Source organism: Dromaius novaehollandiae, chromosome 3 (assembly GCF_036370855.1).
Source record: "Dromaius novaehollandiae isolate bDroNov1 chromosome 3, bDroNov1.hap1, whole genome shotgun sequence".
NCBI lineage: Eukaryota > Metazoa > Chordata > Aves > Casuariiformes > Dromaiidae > Dromaius > Dromaius novaehollandiae.
Window position 1 is genome coordinate 57,522,720 of NC_088100.1, and position 20,233 is coordinate 57,542,952.

The 20,233-nt window shown below is 40.4% G+C and overlaps 2 protein-coding genes and 1 long non-coding RNA gene across 4 annotated transcripts; 2 read left to right on the top strand and 1 right to left on the bottom strand.

Moving 5' to 3' along the window:
• Positions 1-507: 507 nt before the first annotated feature.
• Positions 508-4,013, top strand: FABP7 (fatty acid binding protein 7). The gene is made up of 4 exons (XM_026105109.2): positions 508-658; positions 1,389-1,561; positions 2,229-2,330; positions 3,745-4,013. Exons 1-4 carry the CDS (start codon positions 586-588, stop codon positions 3,793-3,795), a joined length of 399 nt encoding a protein of 132 aa, XP_025960894.1. The 5' UTR covers positions 508-585; the 3' UTR covers positions 3,796-4,013.
• A 132-nt stretch (positions 4,014-4,145) lies between these two features.
• Positions 4,146-7,909, bottom strand: LOC135327870 (uncharacterized). Its single transcript, XR_010388353.1, has 2 exons — positions 7,578-7,909; positions 4,146-5,256 (listed from the first exon to the last, which is right to left on the bottom strand). It is a non-coding gene; the product is annotated as an uncharacterized LOC135327870 (long non-coding RNA).
• SMPDL3A (sphingomyelin phosphodiesterase acid like 3A) lies at positions 6,403-19,947 on the top strand. 2 transcript variants are annotated; one of them, XM_026105107.2, is made up of 8 exons: positions 6,403-6,968; positions 8,705-8,918; positions 10,253-10,397; positions 13,258-13,354; positions 14,612-14,790; positions 16,031-16,211; positions 18,106-18,230; positions 19,429-19,947. In XM_026105107.2, the coding sequence occupies exons 1-8, from the start codon at positions 6,452-6,454 to the stop codon at positions 19,738-19,740; spliced, it is 1,770 nt and encodes a 589-aa protein (XP_025960892.2). In that variant the 5' UTR covers positions 6,403-6,451; the 3' UTR covers positions 19,741-19,947. The 2 variants fall into 2 exon arrangements, with proteins under 2 accessions (XP_025960892.2, XP_025960893.2); XM_026105108.2 differs by lacking the exon at positions 6,403-6,968 and adding an exon at positions 7,103-7,321.
• Positions 19,948-20,233: the final 286 nt, after the last annotated feature.

Sequence of the window (20,233 nt, forward strand, 5' to 3'; positions counted from 1 at the left end):
TTGTTATTCAGTAGAGTATTTCGTGTTTGTTGTCTGTGTCTCGTTTTTGTTAGTGGTCACCTTATTAGGGATAACGTGGGTCCGAGGGGTGTCCCAGCTAAGGCGATCTGGCGCAAGTAATACCGCGCCGTACGTGAATGCAGCACTCTCCCTTTTCCGCTTTTCCTCCGGGCGGGAAGGAGGGAGCCCTTTGGCCGCAGAGCTGTGAGCGTCATGCTCCTCTTTCACGCTCGGCTGTTTCTAAGCAGTCCCTCGCCGCGGGGCAGGGACGTGGGCTTCGCCTCGCCAGACCCCTTTCTTTGGGGCTGTCAGCCGCTCGGAAGCGGGGCTCAATGTCCTTTTGTGCATCCTTTCTCCGGGCCCGCCGGCGCTTGCCAAGGCCCCCCACAGGCCCCGGGGTCCCTGCGGGTGGGGTGGGGGGCTGGCGGAGCGCCCTCCCCCGGCGGGGCGGGTAGGCGCCGGCCCCACCGCCCCCGGCCCGGCCCCGGGGCGGGCCGCGGCTGCCCCCCGCCCCCGCCTATATCTGGGGCTGAGCGGCAGCGCGGCTGCAGTGGTGCTCGTCCGGTATCTGCGTCCGCGGCCGCGATGGTCGAGGCTTTCTGTGCGACGTGGAAGCTGGTGGACAGCCAAAATTTCGATGAGTACATGAAGGCGCTGGGTAGGTAACGCCGCCGGCTGCCACGGTGGCGGTGTGCGGCGGCGAGATTTTTAGGAGACCGCGCATTTGGACTTCTGCAGCGCACTGAAAAAAAATACACACCAACGCACATACACACACACGTATATGAGCAATTTGCGGAGCAGAGCCGAGGGAGAGGCTGCATGCGCCGCCCGGCGCGGGCTGCAGCTGGGAAGGGGAAGGTGTGGGTGGCTTTGCCCGCAACTGCTGGGCTCTGTCATTGCTTTCCTCCGGAGCAGAGTGAACCTGGTGTCGGTCCCTCGCACGGGGCGGGGGCTGCAGCGCGGTCGTGTGCGTTACCCTGCGTGGGGGAGCCCCGAAAGGTGCCGCAGACTGAGAGAGAGCGTGTGAAATAAGGGCAAGTGCTGCCTGCAGGTGAACTAAACCAAAACCCATTACGCTGGAATGATGAGGAGTTTCATCTGCAGAAGCAGAAAGGGCTGTCAGCGATTCAGGGGCAGTGTTTTGGCATGCGCTGCTCTTGAGTAAACAGCACATGGAGGTAATGGAAGATGCAGAGCTACATCTGTGTGGAGGGAGTACATGATGGATAGTTTAGGTATAAGGAGAAAAGTGAAGCAGAAAGTAGCTTTTTGGTGTGATAGCTTAAAGGTGTGGAGCAGGGGACTAAGCTTCTGTACCTCAATGCATGGCAAAAATGTAAAGAAAGCAATGTCTGACAGATTTCTGTTTTCCCTTGATGGTTTAGGAGTGGGGTTCGCTACTCGGCAGGTGGGGAATGTGACCAAACCCACTGTGATTATCAGCAGCGAGGGGGACAAAGTAGTGATCAGGACTCAGAGTACTTTCAAAAATACAGAAATCAGCTTTAAACTTGGAGAGGAATTTGATGAAACTACCCCAGATGACAGAAACTGCAAAGTGAGTGAACTTTCAGGCTGCCGTTGTTTCTTTTCCTTTTCTTTTCCTTTCACCCCCCCCCCCCCCCCCCCGAAGGTCTTCTCTCTCAGCATGGCAGGGTCAAAGGAAGAGAATGTAACTTGTGCTACAGCTGGCTGTAGCACTGTGAAGGACAGGAAAAAAAAGACAAGACTGTGTCTTACTTGTCTCTGTGCACGATATCTTGTCTGAAGCAATACATTATGTCTCCAGCTCACTTTGTACCTGCCAGTGTGGAGGAATTCTGTTAGCTCTTCATTTATCTTTGTACCAAAGTAACTTAAGTCTAAAGCTCATTTGGTGTAACTTTTTCTGACTGAAATTAAGGAATGCCTTCTCCCTGCATCTTTGGGGGCTTAAAACAAGTGTTATCCCTAGGCGCATCTGAAATGATGGTTCATGTGGGACTGGAATTCACGGGGAATAGCTCATTTCATCCTTTGATAGAAACAAGAATTGTGTGGAGCTCCTGTTTAAAACAAGGACAATTCATGGGTTTGGTTTTAAAACGGCTAGGACTACTTTATGATTCTAGATCCACATGCATCTATTGAAGAGAATTCAGTAGAGTACTGCGTGCTTCATATGTGAGCGGAATCTCACATACTCCAAATAAATGAGTGTCTTTGTGTTTTCTGATATCTCTCAGTCAGTTGTGACCCTGGATGGAGACAAGCTAGTGCATGTACAGAAATGGGATGGCAAAGAGACAAACTTTGTTAGAGAAATAAAGGATGGCAAAATGGTTATGGTAAGTATAAAAATCCCTGAGCATTTACATACACTGCTAAAACTCCTCATTTACATTTATCTCAAGCTTTTTGAACAGATAGTGTTACCTATACAAAACTTGAAACTGATTGTTGAGGAAAGCTGGCAGAGAGTTTTCAGGTGTTTTTCTTTGTTTTGACAAATGAAAAAATGCTAATGGCTTTAGCTAGGCCAGGTTATTGATTTCCAGGGTGTATCAGCGCTTTCTAGTGTTTATGTCAATGCTCAAGCAAAACAAAATACAGCTCTGGTGAGCTACAATACATGACATTCTTCATTATATAGGCAATAATCCATTTTGGACCAGAGCTAATTTATATTTAAGACTTGTTTTATATATGCATGTGTAAATAATATTTAATTACTTAGAGTAAGTATTTCCCTAGAATAATATAACTTAAATATTGTATGAGGTAATAGCATTTTCACATTTAATAGTAAAGGGATTATTCTTCCCAGCTTATTTAAAAACTATGATTAAAATAGCACTTTTGTGTGAAGAATAATCTTTCTTGTTTTTAAATTCACATCTTCCTCCTGACTTTTCAGGAACAGGAGTATGGCATGGAAACAATGGCACTGAAGTTGCTAAATCCAATGTCCAGATTGACATTTCTCATGCTTATTTTTGGCATACAGATGTAACTTTCAAAAATAAAATCTCTTCAGCCATATTAATTTATGTAATTTGGCTATTGGAGAAAAATAGCTCAGTTTTCCAAATTTTTCAAAGAGGGTCTGTGTAGATTTTTAAAATCCTGTTTGGTTTTAATTATTTGAGCTTCCAAATAATTAAAACTTTAAAGCATATAGTCAGTGCAACACAATGTGACAGGTCATTCAAGGAAAAATGTCTGTTTTTGAAAACAGCTATACAAACAACTGCAGTAACTAAAATATTTGGTAGTTTTAGCTACATACATGCATGGAATGCATTTATTTTAATATGAGATTCTCCTTAAGTATATGCCTAAATATAATTTTGTAGAATATGGATACAGAGGCTTTGAATCTTAGATTGCATATTTTGCAATGTGATCAGCTTTGAGAAAATGAACATTAAATCTGTATTACACTAACACTATATTTAAGAAATTACATGCACAAAATTAGAAGAATTAAATGATCACTTCTAATCTCACTTTAGTTGACTTGTAGAATGTATATTATGTGTTTCTTGGGTATGAAAGTAACAAGGAGAAAGTTATTGTTAGTATAGGAACCATAACATTGAGGTTTTGCCTCTTGTTCATTTAAAATACTGATAATCTAGACCAACTTGTTTTTGTATAAATTACGTAATGTCTTGTCCTACTATGGACTTCTTAATATGTGTTATGTAATTATGGAAAATGGTCCAGCATCTAACATACCTGTTTTCCTTGGACTTGCAGACTCTCACCTTTGGTGATGTGGTTGCTGTTCGCCACTATGAGAAAGCGTAGAGTTTACCTCACCTCTGTCTGTATGTTACTAATGCTGGATGGATTAATGTACTGTCCATAACTGAACATAGCTAAAATGCACATTTCTGGCATGAAAGGTTAATAAAAGGGTTGGGGAGTGGGGTTTTTTTTAGAAAAGAACTTTTATGCCATCAAATTGGCAAGCATGTTTTGTAAAGTGCAACCAGTTAAACTTTGCATTAAATCTCTGAAACAATTGCCTTGTTCTTTTTTAATAAATGGAAAATATTTGATTTGCTTTGAAATGGAGATCAAACAAATTAAAATTTTTTTAAACCTGTGCTCCTTTTGCATTTAATGGACTAGTACTCCAGTGCTTTGAGGGGAGATGTCTTAAGTTTCTTTTTCTGAGTAGAAGGGTAGAAAAGCACATGGTTTTTAAAACAAAAAATAAACAAAAAACAAAAAAAACCCCAACAACTCTGGCAGTCTCCACATTTGATATAGAGTACACAGGGAATGAAAAATTGCCCTCATTCTATTTTTGTAGCCCCTTTTTGCTGGAGAAATCTACAGCCCCTTTCTTGTGTATGTGTAGGCAGATGGGTAAGAGGACACATGAGCACTGCTTTCCCAACTCAAGCCAGCTTCAGTGCTTCTTTTCACTTGAAATTTTATCCAGTGTCTATTAAGGTCAATAGAGAGACTTCCTTCAGTTTCAGTGGAGTTCTTGCATTTTTATTTTTAATAGAGTTATGAGACCTTTGGGGGGGGGGGTTCTTTGCTTTTTCTTTTTTTCTTTCTTTCTTTTGGCTAATATTGAAAAGATTGAAGTAAATTGGAGTGCAAAGAGGGAAGTGTTCACAGGATGGGAGGAAAGTACAAATATGATAGGGCAGGACCAGGGCAACCTGAATTACAGGGCTTATCTTCCATCAATCACCACAGGTGTGGGAGGAAAACACAGGGAAAAGTACAAGATAAACCCTCTGAGTTTCCTCTCCCTTAGCTATATGTTTCACAGCTAATCTGTACTGGAGGTCATAATTTGCACTGTGAGCAATGTAAAATAAAATGCTGCTTAAGAGATTAAAAAGAAGAAAAATTAAAACCTTATTCATGAAAAACCTTAAAACAGTAGTGGGGGGAAAAACTGCCCTACATTTCAGCTTAGTTCTTAAAGCAGGACAAAGAAAATTGAAACAGGTCACTGGCATTGTAGAAGAAAATGTTTTGAAGGTCCCATGTACTCTGCTGAGACTGACTCAGTGGACCATACCAACATTTGGTTAGCTAAGACCTTTTAAACAAATGATGCAGAGTTTAGCTGTGGTGTTTAGCTGGTTGGTAGTCTGGCAGTGTGACTCCAAAGGGAGTTCAAGGAAGGAAATTCTGCTGATTTTCCCAGGTGTAATACGTTGCTGTCCCATCCTTCAGATCTCCTGCTTGGTATAATGGGAGGTCACTCTGGCTTCTTGCTTCCTTGGATAGTTTTCTTCCCTAAGGGTTAGGATAGCATGGATTGCTTATCTCACTCATCTGATAAAAGTTGAGACACAGCTTTGGCCCAGAAGCAACAAGAATACAAGGTAATTTTCTATTAGGTTCACTTTTTCACACAGAAGTTGCCTGAAAGGATCATCCCAATCCATTTTCCCTTTTGGAGAATGCTATAGATCTTTGCAAAAACAGCTTCCTTAATTATGAACAATCATAAGTATGTTCTATTTGGTGGATATTAATCATTTTAAAAAAACTAGGAATTACTTTTTTTCCATCAGAGAAATGAAAAGTAGAACTTGTTTCAGTGGTATGTGGAACTGGATTCTGCATGTTTTAGGCTGCTTCAGCCTCTGTCATACAAGTATGTTTAAACAATCTCTTCTCTCCTTAGCTTTTATTAGCTCATTTCAGTGCCTAATGCAGGTTGCATCTGTCTCCCCTCCATTATAGCATATTCCCTCATATTTATCGTATAACTGTATTTTGCTACCACCTCTTCCCACAAAACTGGGAACAGACACTTGTACTTAATCACCAGGGAAGGCAGACTTGAGTCTCCACTAATGGCATTCATTTTCATGAGAAGTGACTGACAGGGCCATGAAGGAAGAAAAGAAGTTTTTAATTAAACAGGAAGAAAGCAGAGATAGTTTGGCAAGATCTGCTTTACACATCACATAATGAAGGGTAAATATTTTACACTATGGTCACCTTTAAATAGTTACTTTTCCTACACACATATGCTCTACTGGAAACATATAAAGCCATCAGAAAAGCTTACTGGTGGAGACTTTTGCCATCCCAAAGATAAACAGTATTAATGTCAAACTAAATAAGGGATAAGAAAAGTGTTATTTGTGAAATGCCTGTGGCCCTATTCAGAGGGTGGGAGTGGAAAAGTAGTTTTCATCATCACGGGTGTTTCACATCACTGGGCCCAGTGGAGCAGAGCGGTGCCATTGACCCGGCGTGCGTGCACCCAAGTCTGCTAGTCTGTAGTAGTGCTACAGAGATACTGCAGGGCCAAACAGGTCCCTGGAGGGCAATCTTCAGCCACTGATCCCAAACACTTAGGGAAAAAAAGAGCGTTAAGCCCGTTGCCACCAGTGCAGAGGAAGACACAGAGGCAACTGCGCCCTCTCATGCACGGCGCCGGCTGTTTCCAAGCGCCTTCCTCCGCGGGCCGCCTAAAATGGGGCAGAAGAGCGAGCTCGGCCCTGCTCGCGGTCAGGCTGGCTCCGCTTTAGGCCCCTCTCCTCGGGGGTGGCGGCCCTTGAAGGTCACCACGGGCCCCCGCACCCCATGCGCGGCACTAAGCGCCACGGCCCTAACGGCTGCACGGCTCCGCTCGCCTCCCCCCGCAGCCCTGGGGCGCCGAAACCGGCGCCCGGGCGGCCCCTGGCCCGGGCCGCCGCGGGGGCTTTGCCCCGCCGCTGGGGGCGGCTTCTCCTTCCCAGCCGCGCAGGCTGGGCAGCCGCGGCAGGAGCTTCCGGGCAGCAGTGGGGGCAAGGTCTCGCCCCTTTCCTCCGCGGCGGGGCGGTCCCGTGAGCGGCCGTCCGCGGCCAGGTCCGCTCCTGCTGCCGCCGCCACCACCATGGAGGCGCGGGGGGGACGCGCCGCCTGCCTGGCCCTCGGCCTGATGCTGCTCTGCTCCTCGCTGGACGCGGCCACGGCAGCGCCGGCGGGCCCGCAGCCCCCCTCCGCAGTGGGTGAGTCCGCCTGGAGGGCGGCGGCTGCGCCGGCCGGGGTCCGCGGGGGCGCCCGGGGGAGGGCTCGGTCCGCTCGCGTGGGGGGAGCCGTGGCCGCGCCGGCGGGGCAGGCGCAGCCCGCCCTTCCTTGCCGCCACCCCTCGGGGCCCGGGGAGCCGGCTGCCCTGGCTCTCGGCGCTGCTGCCCTCCCAGCTTGGTCACCCTGTCGCCGGCTGTCCCAGCCGGGGTATATCCCCTCTCCTGTCCCCTCCTTTCCCCTCTTTCTTTCCCAGATATGCCGCATTTTTATTCCGTGTCTCGGCTAGCTTCCACTTCAGGTGACTTCTAGATGTGTAAATACATTGCTGTCTCAGGTATGTGAGGGCTAAATAGGGCTTGTATTTAGTTACCAGAGTGCACTAGCACTCCGGACCGTGGCAAGCAGGGTAAGCCCTGCCGTGCCTTTGGTGTAGTGCCTGGAAACGTGCACTGCAGACATTAATTTGGTTTCTGTGCTGTCAGCATAGAAATACACCGTCTGCTCTGTAAGATTGCACTTCTGGTACAATAATGTACACAGGTGAGTGCTGTGAAATTCTTTTCACAGGATTTTCAGTTGTTGTGACTCACCTACATCCCAGACGAAAGGTTAGTGCAGCAGTTTCTGGGAGTTTCCTTGCCTTGCATTGGTAGAAGTTGCAATGTGGTAGCTTTGAGAGGTCGCCGTGGCTCTTAGCTTCCTCAAATAAATTCCACAGAGTCCAGTCATGTGTTGCCTGCTCTGCCACAGAGTGAGCATGTGACATTGGGAAAATCAATTTATGTCTGTCCCAGTTTCACAAACAATACACCAGATACACGTGTTCCTCTTTCAAATGCTTCAAAACCGACATAAAGAAATTACTCTTAGTCTCATACAAACTCGGTTCATTTTGTTCAACATATTCCTATACTTCTCAGTTCTTTTTTTCTGTTCAGTGCTAAATAACAGTGGCTGAGAATGTATCAGCACAGACTAGCCTGGAATGTACTGAATAGATAAGCCACAGATACGGCTTTTTGGTAAGAAGCCCAGTCTCTTTGCTACTGCAGCTGCTGGGTAGAAGAGCTTTGAATTTTTTTCCTACATGTTGTTTCTTGCCTTTCTTTCTAGACTGTCATCTTTTATAGTAGCTTCCAGCCAAGGAAGGTCTGGAAAAATAATTAAAATTGCAAATCCCTCTCTTTTCAGGTAGTGGAATGGAGAAGTTTCTCTCTCATCTCCTCTACTTTCCAGTTTCCAGATTGCCATAAATGAGAAGGAGCTCCATTTTCCAGCCCACATCAACCTTCATGTTGGGGTCTTTTTCTGCTGCATAGCTTAAGCCTATCCTTTTGCTTCTGTTTACAGTTGTTCTGCGTAGATTTTGTGATTGGCTCTTGTCAAGAAAACACCACTTATCAGATAGGCTGATCAGAAACTTGTTAAATATATTCTCCTTATCAAAACTTCAAAGCGAATAGCCCTAGACTTGGGATTAGCCCTGTACAGTTCATATATGCAAGTTGTAACCAAAAAGTCACAAACTTTTTTTTCCTTTTCTTTATTTTTAAGTGGAAGACTTGCCTTCTTCAGAAACTGGTGGCTGAGATTCCTGAGCAGCTTTAGTTTCAGCTGATAAATATATTTTTTTTTTCCAGGCTGTGCAAGGAGTGAGATTCTTAACAGGCTGGCGGAAAATAATGTGTTTTTGTTAATCTTTGTTTTCTGAAAACAGGGCAGTTCTGGCAGGTATCCGACTTGCACTTAGACCCAACTTACCACATCACCTCAGATCGCACCAAAGTTTGTTCTTCTTCCAAAGGAGTCAATGCTTCTGACCCAGGCCCTTTTGGAGACTTTTTGTGTGATTCGCCATATCAACTTATTTTATCAGCATTTACGTTCATGAAGGATTCTGAACAACAAGTTTCATTCATGATTTGGACGGGGTAAGTGTTCAAGTCACTGTGTGGTTAAAGCTTTTAATAGCTAGATAACCATATAATGCAGTAATTCACAAGTTTATGTTTGCACTAACACATCTGAGTTTAATATCTCATAAATGCTACTTTTAAATAATAGTCTTTTTAGTTGTCTGAATGACTAAAAAGTGGAAGATTGGGTGAATATACAAGGCCTCAGTAATTAATATAGATCGCCTCTGTAAACATTGTGGATACCATTGAACTGTTCATTGGGATATTTTTACCACATGACTATATTACTCTAACTTAATTGAAGTGATGTGGGAAGGGTGGGAAGTGGAAAAACAAAAACCAAAGGAAAGGTCAGAGAAATATGTGACTCTGTGGAATTAATTATCATGGGAGCTGTTGGATTTTGTAGGTCTTGAAGTCATTAAATCAGGAGTTGGATACCTTTTTAGAAGATAGCCTTTAACTAAACATTAGGTATTGGGCTCTATAAGAGGTAGATAGGATCAAGCACTATGACAGCTTGTGACTTCTAATCTTAAACTCTGTGAATCAATTGAATCAATTTTTTAAAAAAGACCATAGAAAACTACAGTACAGTTTTAATTCCTGTATGGATTCTAGATTAGAGATTAGTAGAGGGGATAATGATATAACAGATTCTGTCTCTGTCTTCATTACTATCACTCTTAGCTGCATGTGCTTCTGATGAAATTATTGCAGTCCCTCACTGCAATATTCAGGATGTGTCAAGTCCTGTCTTGCGTAAGACGTTTACTTCTTCTGTGCCTGTGTTCCATATTATTAAATGGGCATAACAATACTCTCTTTCTTACACAGGTGTTATCTGTGAGGCTTTTTGGGTACCCTAGCAGTGGAACAGGGGAAAGAAATGTAAAAGAGAAGAATATAAGTAGCTCTGTTATTTTCTTCATTTTTGGGGGGGAAGGGTATTGCGAAATATGAATATGTAAAGACATGGGATTAAATGTAGCTTCCCATAATTCATTTTGAACAGGTGTTGTTGAAAGAGGAAAAAGCAAACTTCCAAGACTGTATAGATGATGAAAGATATATCACCCAAACTTCACAGTAGCTTAAAATATGGAGTTGAGTTTGTTTAATTTACAAGAAGTCTTAGTTGTAATGAATGTGAATCATATAATAAACATTAGGTTATTTGTAAAAAGAAATGACCTTGCAGGGAACCTTTCAGGGAATGCTATGATTTTATTTAAGAGGTCTACAGTAATATTACAGGACAAAATTTAAGTGTATTTGTAGAATTTTGTGCCATTCCTTGTTTTGCTAATAAACCTTTGCTAATAAGGCCTTCTTTTTTTTTCCAGAGATAGTCCTCCTCATGTTCCAGTGAAAGAACTGTCCACAAAGTTGGTCATTAACATCATTGGCAATATGAGTTCTACAATACGTAATTTCTTTCCGGATGTTCAGGTTTTCCCAGCCTTGGGCAATCATGACTACTGGCCACAGGTAAAACAAGTTCCTAGAAATTTGTTTCTGTACCAGACCGAGTGGTTTTCTAAGCTCTCAGATAGCAAGTGTAAAAGTGAAATATGACTGAAATCTTCATAATTATTATTCTGGAAAGAGTATTCTACTGTTCTCAGGTTAGCATCTAAAATCATAAATAGTTCCAATCAAGAATACAAAAAGTACATCTCTCCATGTGTTAAGTTACCCAAGCGAATGCTGATGTTGGATGAAATCTGCACATTGCCTGAGGTGTTGCAAATTTACTCTTAATCTTTTCTCATGGTTTAGAACCACCAGTTCTCATCATAATTTATATACATTTATTTTTTCTTGCCTGTGTAAGTCATACATGTGCATACAATAGCTTAGTCAAACTGAGATGATATTCTTAGTGGTTCTGTCAGTGTATGGTAAGAATCAAGGCCTACTGAAAGGCCCATTGGGAATCTGTCCACTGACATCACTGGATTTTTCTTTTTTTCTTTTTTTTTTTTTTTTTATCAGGCCCATGACAGAATTTTTGTAATGTTCCCATACTTTCACAACTGTTATTAAAAATGTATCCTTTTTTCTTTCCTTATTGGACACACATTCCTAGTGATGATTTACTGGATAAAAAGATGCCATGGCAGCTGGTAGTGGCTTTTTTTACTTTCAGTGTTCTGCAAATATTGTTCTTGGCATAGCTGAAAAATACACAGTTGCTGCATATGGCCTTTAGGTGCATTGGAAGTTGATCCAGCAGTTCACAGGACTGAGAACCAAATTCTATTATTGAATCTGAGGGGATTGGAAGGTATGTTGAGCAGGTCAACTTAAATATTTTGTTTGAAATGTGTAATGAAAATTCAGTGACATCCCCTTCAAACCATCAAAGACTTTTATTCCAGAATAGCTTTCTGTGATATTCATTAGACTTAGTGTGGGATATTTTGGCGTAGCAGATGATGTCATCATTGTCTGTAATACACTGAAGTTAGTGATTCTCAAAACAAGGAGTAGTAGAATTGCTCAGAGAGAGGAAAGGGGAATGTGAGAAGGAAAACAAGAGCTGAGTATGTAGCATATCTTAAAGCTAAAAGTGACCAAACCAAGCTGGGAACTTAGTCTTGTGTTCTTATTCGGGTAGTATAGCTTTTGCTTGTTACGTGCATTGGTGGGGGCCAGGCTGGTTCATTGGAAGCCACTGGTGAAATGTTTTGGTAAATACCACCTTGACAGAAGTCTAACTCAGAGCATTGTTTTTGTTTTCTTTTTAAAAAAGTCTTAACGGAGAGTAGTTGTCCTTCGGTATACAGGAAAAAAGCTGTATTCACTAATCCTGTAGACAGTAATGGAAATCCACATGGCATTATCCCATTGACATTTTGATATAGTGTCTTCTTCCACGAATGTGAGCTTTGTTTGTGAAATTAAATTAAAAAATAAAATGATGGTCAGCTGGGACAGATGGACAACAAAGTGTTTTGAAGCTCATTGAAATAAATATTTGTCTCCACACAAAAATACACATATATTTGTTTGATACTTTGTTTGAAATGGCAGACTTCACTAATGCACAGAAATAACATACTTTTTGTTTATTGATGGAGAAAGACCATGGGATCAGAAATTGCCTGCTATGAGGTCATTTCAGGTTGCTGGATTTTTTTTTTTTTGCTCTTGATGACTCTTCTCTTTTTCTTGTGGACATACTTGGCAGTGCATATCATAGACCGTAAGTGATGTGGAGGAAGCCACGCACCACTGTAGGCTGTCCCAGAGTAACTGTGAAAGCTGTGTACTTACTATGCACCAAAGAACTTTATTGCTCTCTATTTTGTTCTGACCTATCTGTCATGACAATGTAATGATCTTTGGTGATTTTTATTGCAGAGGCTCTGAAAAATGCCATTCAAGTTAATTGAGCATTGGGATACCTTTCAGATTGTATGTTGTGACCTTGGTCTTTCTGACTAGACCTGTTTGGTATCCTTGCCCCTGCTTAAAACAAATTCCCAAACTGCTGTCTAATCCAAACATTCACAGAACACTAACTTGCCTTTTAGAGCCTGTGTCCCAGCTGCCTTCAGTCCATAACGTGGCCTCTTATCTAAGATTAGATTTTGCTATATCTGTTAGTGAATGTTAACTCTGGCTGATCTAGTTTGACGGAAAGCTTTCTTAGTAACTAGTATCTGTACATCGCAAGCAACAAATGCCTGAACTGACTTCTGATTGCACTGCTCCTAGGCAGAGACTTAGTACTTAAGCCTCTAGTAAAGTAGATTTAGTTTAAAATACCTTAGAAAGGTTAAGTTTTGTTTTTAAGAAAATATGCACTGCATTATGTTACTGTTCCTATTTTTTGCTCTCTGTTTTTTTTTTTTTCTTTCTTCCTAGCACTAAAAATCCATGCATATATTTTAGGAAAGGTGAGGAGAGGCTGGAATCTTCCCATCAGGGTTAGATGAGACCATGGCTGTAATCACATTCTGGCACTTGGGCATTGCTTGGCTCAGACTGAAAGTGTTAGAGTCCTAATTAGAGCTGGTGGGAGAAAACATTGGCAAAACTATTTTACATTTTAAATGTTTTGTCATCAGAACTGCAGGATATCATGGAAATGTTTGAGAATTTGATCAAAATGTTTCTTAGGGCAAAAGTGGAATTTTGCGGAGCTGATATCAATCCCAAGTAGCTTGAAAAACTCACTCGCTATATAAAGAAACTGAGGTTCATGTCTCTCCTCCAAGAAACTTTATTTTTAGAATGTAAACAGATTTTGAATATTTGGTTTATATATTTGTTCAGTGATTTTTTTTTTCTGTCTGTGTGTCTCTATGATAAGACTTAGGCAGGTCCTGTTCTTTCACAGGATCAGCTTCCTGTAACAACCAGTGAAGTTTACAATGCTGTAGCAGATTTCTGGAAACCTTGGCTGTCTGATGAAGCAATCAGTACCTTCAGAAAAGGTAAAATATAGCAGTAATATATTGTAAAGCTAGGGCTTAGAGAGCTAATGTTTCTGTAGATTTGTTCCTTTTATTTAGCTGAGTCTCATAGGATGAATCAGCACAATAGATTATCTGAAATGGTTCTCCTGGAAGAAGTTATTTATCTTTGTGAACAGCAATGCTTATCTTCAGGGTATGTTTGTTCTCCTCTGATGCAATAATTATTACTGTTTCTTGTAGCACATACAATTTTGTTGGCTTTGTACAAATATATATGAAGTATCTTATTGCCTTCAAAACCTCATAATAAAAATAATTCTTAGATGAGGGTATATGATGCGCAAGAGTTAAATTTGATTGTAAAAAAATTGAAGTAATGTTTCTGTCTGAGACTATTCAGAGCAAATTGAATAGGCACATACTTGTTCAAATTATGGTAGCAAATAGTTATGGTGATTATATTGTTAATTATGTCATATTTGTGTCCAGTTTACTAAATTAAGAATAATATTCCAATTTTAATTTTTGTTTTTTAGCAAAAGGCTGAAAAGCTCAGCCCAATTTCGAATCCACTCAAATGTTAGGGATTTGGAAATTTAATCTGTGTTTTGCATCCTGAATAAGAAAGGTCTTTGGGGAGGAGGAGGAGGAGAAACTCTAATAGCAAAATAAAAGTCAAAAGGGCAGATCTTAAGCCATGGTCTATTGCTATAGCTCTGTTGTCTTTATTGTCATGGCCCTACTGAAGTCCCTGAACTATGAAATTGCACCCGTGGAAGAAGTAGGTTTCCCATAGAGGATTTTAGGAGCTTGGATTGATAGAAAAGCACGTTCTTTACTTGTAGTCATATCCCAGTCTGAAGTTAAATGGCCTTCAAAGTATAAGGCAGCACAAATAGTTCTCAAACAGTTCTTTCTGAAGGAACCTAGATATTTCCAGTATTTTAAGAAATGTGAACTTTTAATAATTGCCATATCTCTCAATGTGGAAGAAATGATACAGGACACTTCTTGCATGTGAATTGGATAATTGCATGTGAAAACTGTGAAATAAACACTGGAACAGTTAGAGGCAAGAATTTACAATATTCATTGTCAACTTTTCCTACTAAAATGTTGATGAAAATAGTTAAGGTACTACACATTTTGAATAAATAGGTTTAATAACTTATTCAAAGGAGTAAGGCTGGAAATTTTGTCAGTGCTGTGCTTTCATTCTGAAGTTGTGCTTTGAAGGCTTTATTTTTTCAGATGATGTTGATCTTATTTTCACAGGTGGCTTCTACACACAACTGTTTGAAGCGAGTGGTAGCTTTCAGCCACTGAGGATAATCAGTTTGAACACAAATTTATATTACAGCCCCAACAGAGTAACTGTGAATATCACTGACCCAGCCAACCAGTTAGCCTGGCTGGAGGGAATACTAGAAGCGTCTTCACAAAAGAAGGAAAAGGTAGGGGCAGAATGCATAAACAGAATGCATCGGCATTGTTTGTTTAAACTTTGAAAATAAAGAAGTGTCAGCAAGCAGAGAAAACAAAAATATAAATGTGATTCCAGAAGAATGTTAATGCTGCAAAGATACTGCAAAATCAGTTTGATTTGTATTGTTATTTCTTCCCTGCATATACTCATTATGTACATTATGTTACATTTAATGAAATTACTGAATAATGTTTCTCAAATTATAGAGCAAAATACCTTTTTCTTTCCTACAGCGTAAAATGTTCTAGAAGGCAGAATGAGAATACTTAAAGAAATAAGCATCTTACACTTTTGTTTCTTAGAAGGGACTGCATCTTTCTACTTGTAAGCTCTTATTAAAAAATGGGCACACTTAGCCTGAGACAAAAACTAACAAATTTCACTTAATATTTTTATATAATTGAGTGTCAAAAATAGAAAGGAGTTTGTCAACAACAAAACTTAGCTACGCTGCAGCAGTTGCTACAATTCTGGTATAATAATAATAATAATCAATTACCTTATAATACTCAGTGTTTGAAGTGAAGTTATAAAGTATTGCCTCGTGTTTGGTTGGTGGTCGTGGGGGGACTGGATCAGCAGCTGAACAGAAGTTTTTAATTGGAAACATGTTTGGAGTTTCATGTTTTCTTTTTACTAACAAGGAAAATGGTGTAGTAAATATCTAAACATTGTATTATGATGAGGAGAAAGGAGAGACTTCCCTTCTCTGTGAAACCTTGCAGCAAGTAGTCAGCATTTGTGGTTGGAACTTGGTTTCTGTTTCAGTCAGTAGCGGGTTTTTAACCAGTTCTTCTGTTTCTGGTCAATATCTGACCACCCAGGCTCTATGATATTTTAATGTAAGTTTTTCATGCTCTGCTGTTGAGATGTTAAATCCTAATTCTTGCGCTCATAGCATATTTTTTCATTTGAAATGATTCATCAGATTTTCCTTTGGCCTAAAGTTATGCATAGATGTATCAGAACTTTTTTTCCCAAGAGTATGCTGAATTGACTAAAAAAAATCCATTCATCTCTTTCATTACAACTTTAAACATATTACTGTTTGTATTTTGTGAATAAAACTACTGTGATTAATAGCTTTAAGAATGGCATTTCAAAGGTAGCATTGATATGGAATTATGTTAACCATTTCTAAGTTTTAGCTAAAAGTGTTAAGTTTCAAATTAAGGTACTAATTGTGCTTTCTATATTTAATCCCTTAGGTATACATAATAGGACATGTACCAGTAGGATACTTGCCGTATGCAAGGAATACTACAGCTCTCAGGAAGTATTATAATGAAAGGCTGATAAAGATTTTTCGCAAATACAGTGGCGTTATTGCTGGGCAGTTTTTTGGACACACACACAGAGATAGTGTCATGGTCCTCTTGGATGAAGAAGGTAATGATGCTTGTAGAATCCTACATCTTTTTCTTCTTGGTTAAAAGCAAATTAATATTTTCTTGCATGTTGTTACCAATCAGCATCTATAAATAATTTGAAAAGAAAATTGGGAACTTTATCTGTAAGAGTTCAGTCCACACACACACTCCCAGATCTTTTCCAAAAAGAACCTTGCAAGGCAGACTGTCTTTTTTGCTGAGGTCAGAAGAGACTTCCCAAGCTTCCTATTTTTTTAATGAATGCTTATGCCTAGACAAGAATTTCTGGTCTTTCCTCTTTACTTTTTCAGTGACATGGGCAAATTATACTAGCCAGCTGCTATTGTGTAATGTGTCAAAGGGAATGTTCTCAGGCCAATTAGACATGCTCTATGTTCTTGTGTTTCCTGCATCATTACTGTGCCTCTCTGCTGAGTTCCCTGCTGCTTCAAAGTTAATTAAGATAAGGGGAAGCAGGAGGCAGGGGCAAGAAAATCTCTGCCTGTTGCATCTCTTAGATCAGCTAATTTCCCTTCAAGAAAAGCATCCAGGTTTGAAAATTTTGCTTATTGCTTGGAAATCTCTTAATTTTAAGAGTGGCTATGGCTGTATGAAGCACTTTAACATCTCTAACAAAAGATCCCTAGCAGAAATAACCAGAAATGGTTGAATATTTGTGTCTGTACAATAGAACTATGAGTGGTCCACTGCATTAGTTTATGTTGACTATCTAAATATTAATTAGCTCCTTATTTATGTTTGTTTTATATGGACCCTTAAAAGCAATGTCAGAAATGCTGATTGGGGTAACAATGTTCTCAATCATTTACCTCTTCATGTGTCATTCTCATGGAATTAATCTCCCGTAAAAATGAAATCAACCCAAGTGAAAGAACTGCCTTTTAACAAATTTTTTTTAAAGATATTCAAGACAGTATTATATGTTTTTATATCATGTTCCATTTCTCTGAGGACAGCCTGATCTTGATGCCTTGTCATTACAGTTTACAGTGCGCAAGTAACTATGCTCCCAAATTTTGTTTAGTGTCTTTGACATTTAAGCAGTGAACATTTCATGTAGCTAACTACAGTTTTAGGCTGTCTTCTATTCACGTCAGTTTTTTCTTGACAAAATTCCAGGGAATTCAAGATGCATCTAATTCTATAGCCAACATCCGTGTATTGAGATACAGAGCTCCATTTTATTTCCTCCAGAAAAATCTGCTGATTTTCAAGCATTCTAAGCTTCTGCTCATTTGTGGATACTGACCTTGTGATTTCTCTGCTGTGATGCTGGCAGAGAAAGAAATGGGGTGGGGGGTGAGCTTTTGTTCCACAGAGAGCCTCTAAACACACTTACCTGCATTTTCTGTCTATTAAAACCCTTTTATGTGCTCATATTCCAGTTGCCTTAAAGCTCAGCGTCATCATGATAGGTGCTGGGCTAGTCTAGTTGAGTGAACCTCATGATCAATTAATGATATCCTGGAGTTTCTAGTAATACTAAAAATAGATAAAGCAAAGAATACATAAAGCAACATGGAAAATAAAGCATGGAAACAGCGACTCAAAGTTTTGAATATTTCTTCAGCAGAAATATGCAAAATACAGAGACTTTACATATAGGCAAGATTATTTTACATTAAGGTAGTTAAAGTGGTGGGAAGCCTCCAGTATGGATCAACATAACTGATACACAGTGGAATGTGTATTGTTATAATTTACCCAGATTTGGTCTGTCCGGTGGAAGTATGGAAGGAGTTCACAGTGATATAGCTACTCTAGGGGAAAAAAAAATGGTTAACTTACCAAAGCCAGTCACTCTGGTTCTTGCTGTGTTGGTTCTCCAAAAAACATTTGTTTTAGAAAATTAATGAAAGGAAACTGTTTCCCCACCTTCCCTTTTCCTACAGAACGACCAGTAAATTCCTTGTTCGTGGCACCTGCTGTAACCCCAGTGAAGAACGTGTGGCAAATGGAGTCCAATAACCCTGGTGTCAGATTGTATCAATATGATCTTCTTAATTATAGCTTGCTGGTAAGTAAATATTTTAAAGCATTGTTTAAGGGTAAAATATTTAAATATAGTTTCATTAAAAATTACAAGAAGATATCAGCCTTTATAGTATTATGGTTATTGCTGGAACTATGGCCTTAGTTCTTATTTTTCTTTCTGGGCAAAGAAATGGAAATCTAAAAGAGAGCTCAGTCTTTCTGTGGCTACAAGACTATGCAGTATTTCTGATTATCTGAGGAATATTCTTAAGATGTAGAATTAAAGACAGTCTGGAATTATCTGGGCAGCATCTTAAAACTATTTGCGGAGAGCTCTGCAACAGTGAAAAATGTTCATGTAAATCCTGGGTTTGTTTACACACCCATGTCATTTGCTAGTAGTTTTCTGAGCTTTGGGAGGCAGTCTATGAAATGCTGCTGAACAGTGTAGAAGAGCAGATGAAGAAAGCACTTTTAACCATGTGATGCCTCTCATAAATATGCACCTCTCTATATAGGGTTTATGCTTTTTATAGGCATCTGTAAATAAATTTAGAAGGAAAAATGTAGACTACTTCTATTCTGTAAACTTGTAATTTTTTGAGGTAGAGAAAGTAAATCCTGGATAGTTATTTTGGCTCTGAATGACTCGGACATTGTCTCTGTAATTCAGGGTAAAATTTTGGCCTTGCTGAGTTCAATGGCAACATATCTGATGGCTTGACTGGGGCTGGGATTTCTCTCTGGAGATCTTTGTTAATATCTGATGCTCCTTTCTTGCACAGATTTCATTCCTTCATCTTCATCTCTCCCTTTCCCCTGAGTTCTCCCTGGGCTGTTTTTTCTGTGTTCGTTCTTCCTTTCAAACAGTGCCTATAGAAGAGAAAATTCTGCCTTTCACCCTTTTGCCCCATGCCTATACCAGGAGTGAACATAGTGGAGCTTGCTTTACAGTTTGGACAGAAAAAACCTCTAGCAGTGTAACTAGTGCTACTTGTCACTCCTTTTTCTCCTTCTCCCCATCCCCCCCCTCCATTATTGCACGGCAAGTACCAGCTTCGGGTATAAGTCCAACTCTTGGGGTGAGACATGACCTTCTAGTCAGTTGTGAATAATAAGGAGTGACAGCTTCCTGATGAATATATCACTCTAGAGGCTTAATGAAGCAGGGAAGAAAGCAATACAGCCATGCCTGCCTGCCTTTCTTTTTTTTTTTCTTTCTTTCTTTCTTTAAACTGTAGGATCTTTGGCAGTTTTACCTGGACCTCAGAGACGCCAACAAGAAAAATGAATCAAACTGGAAATTGGAATACATCCTGACTAAAGCTTACGGCATTGAAGACTTGAAGCCAGAAAGCTTATATGAAATGGCCAAGCAGTTGTCTGTGCCACACAGCAGACTGTTTGAGCAGTATTACAGTAACTTCATTGTGAGTTATGACAAAACCATTGTTTGTGAAGGGGGATGCAAAAGCTGCCACATATGTGCAATCAAATATTTGGATTATTCTTCATACACAGATTGTATCAAGCGGGAAGCACTGTGGAGATGAAGTCTCCCGTGCAATCTGTGCTGATACTACTTTAGCCTGTGATTTTAAAGAACCTGCTCATCCTCTCACTCAAGCAGTGACATGCTGGCATGGAGCCTGTGGATCTTCACTGAATTTCAGGGGAGCAATAAATCTCCCCATTCTTTTTTTCCTTCTTGTAAACGTATTTTCCTTCCACATCTAAATAAAAGCTGATTGGCTATGTAATAGTGGCCAGATATTTTGCTGGTGTTCAAGGTTCCTCTGCCCTCTGTGTCAGGCATCACAGTATGTGGGAACAGCAGTTACTCAGTTCTTTGGAAATCCAGGTCTCTCTTATTGGAGCATGTCAAGGTAGGCAACGTACCCTATTTCAGGCATGGGATTTGCATGGGGGTGGATTTCAGCCATATTCTATCAAGAGTTACAAACTGAAACCTGCAAAACCCACGCTTACTGAGACTAGTGTGTGTGATGTTAGTGTGATACCAGTATTAGGCGTCTCCTTGTCCCT

Bases quoted from the DNA above. Each gene is read 5' to 3' on its own strand.
- FABP7 (XM_026105109.2), top strand. From the start codon at position 586: ATGGTCGAGGCTTTCTGTGCGACGTGGAAGCTGGTGGACAGCCAAAAT. The intron at 1,562-2,228 runs GTGAGTGAACTT...GATATCTCTCAG, and splicing joins CAGATGACAGAAACTGCAAA to TCAGTTGTGACCCTGGATGG. The intron at 2,331-3,744 runs GTAAGTATAAAA...TTGGACTTGCAG, and splicing joins AGGATGGCAAAATGGTTATG to ACTCTCACCTTTGGTGATGT.
- SMPDL3A (XM_026105107.2), top strand. From the start codon at position 6,452: ATGGGGCAGAAGAGCGAGCTCGGCCCTGCTCGCGGTCAGGCTGGCTCC. The intron at 13,355-14,611 runs GTAAAATATAGC...TTATTTTCACAG, and splicing joins AATCAGTACCTTCAGAAAAG to GTGGCTTCTACACACAACTG. The intron at 14,791-16,030 runs GTAGGGGCAGAA...TTAATCCCTTAG, and splicing joins CTTCACAAAAGAAGGAAAAG to GTATACATAATAGGACATGT.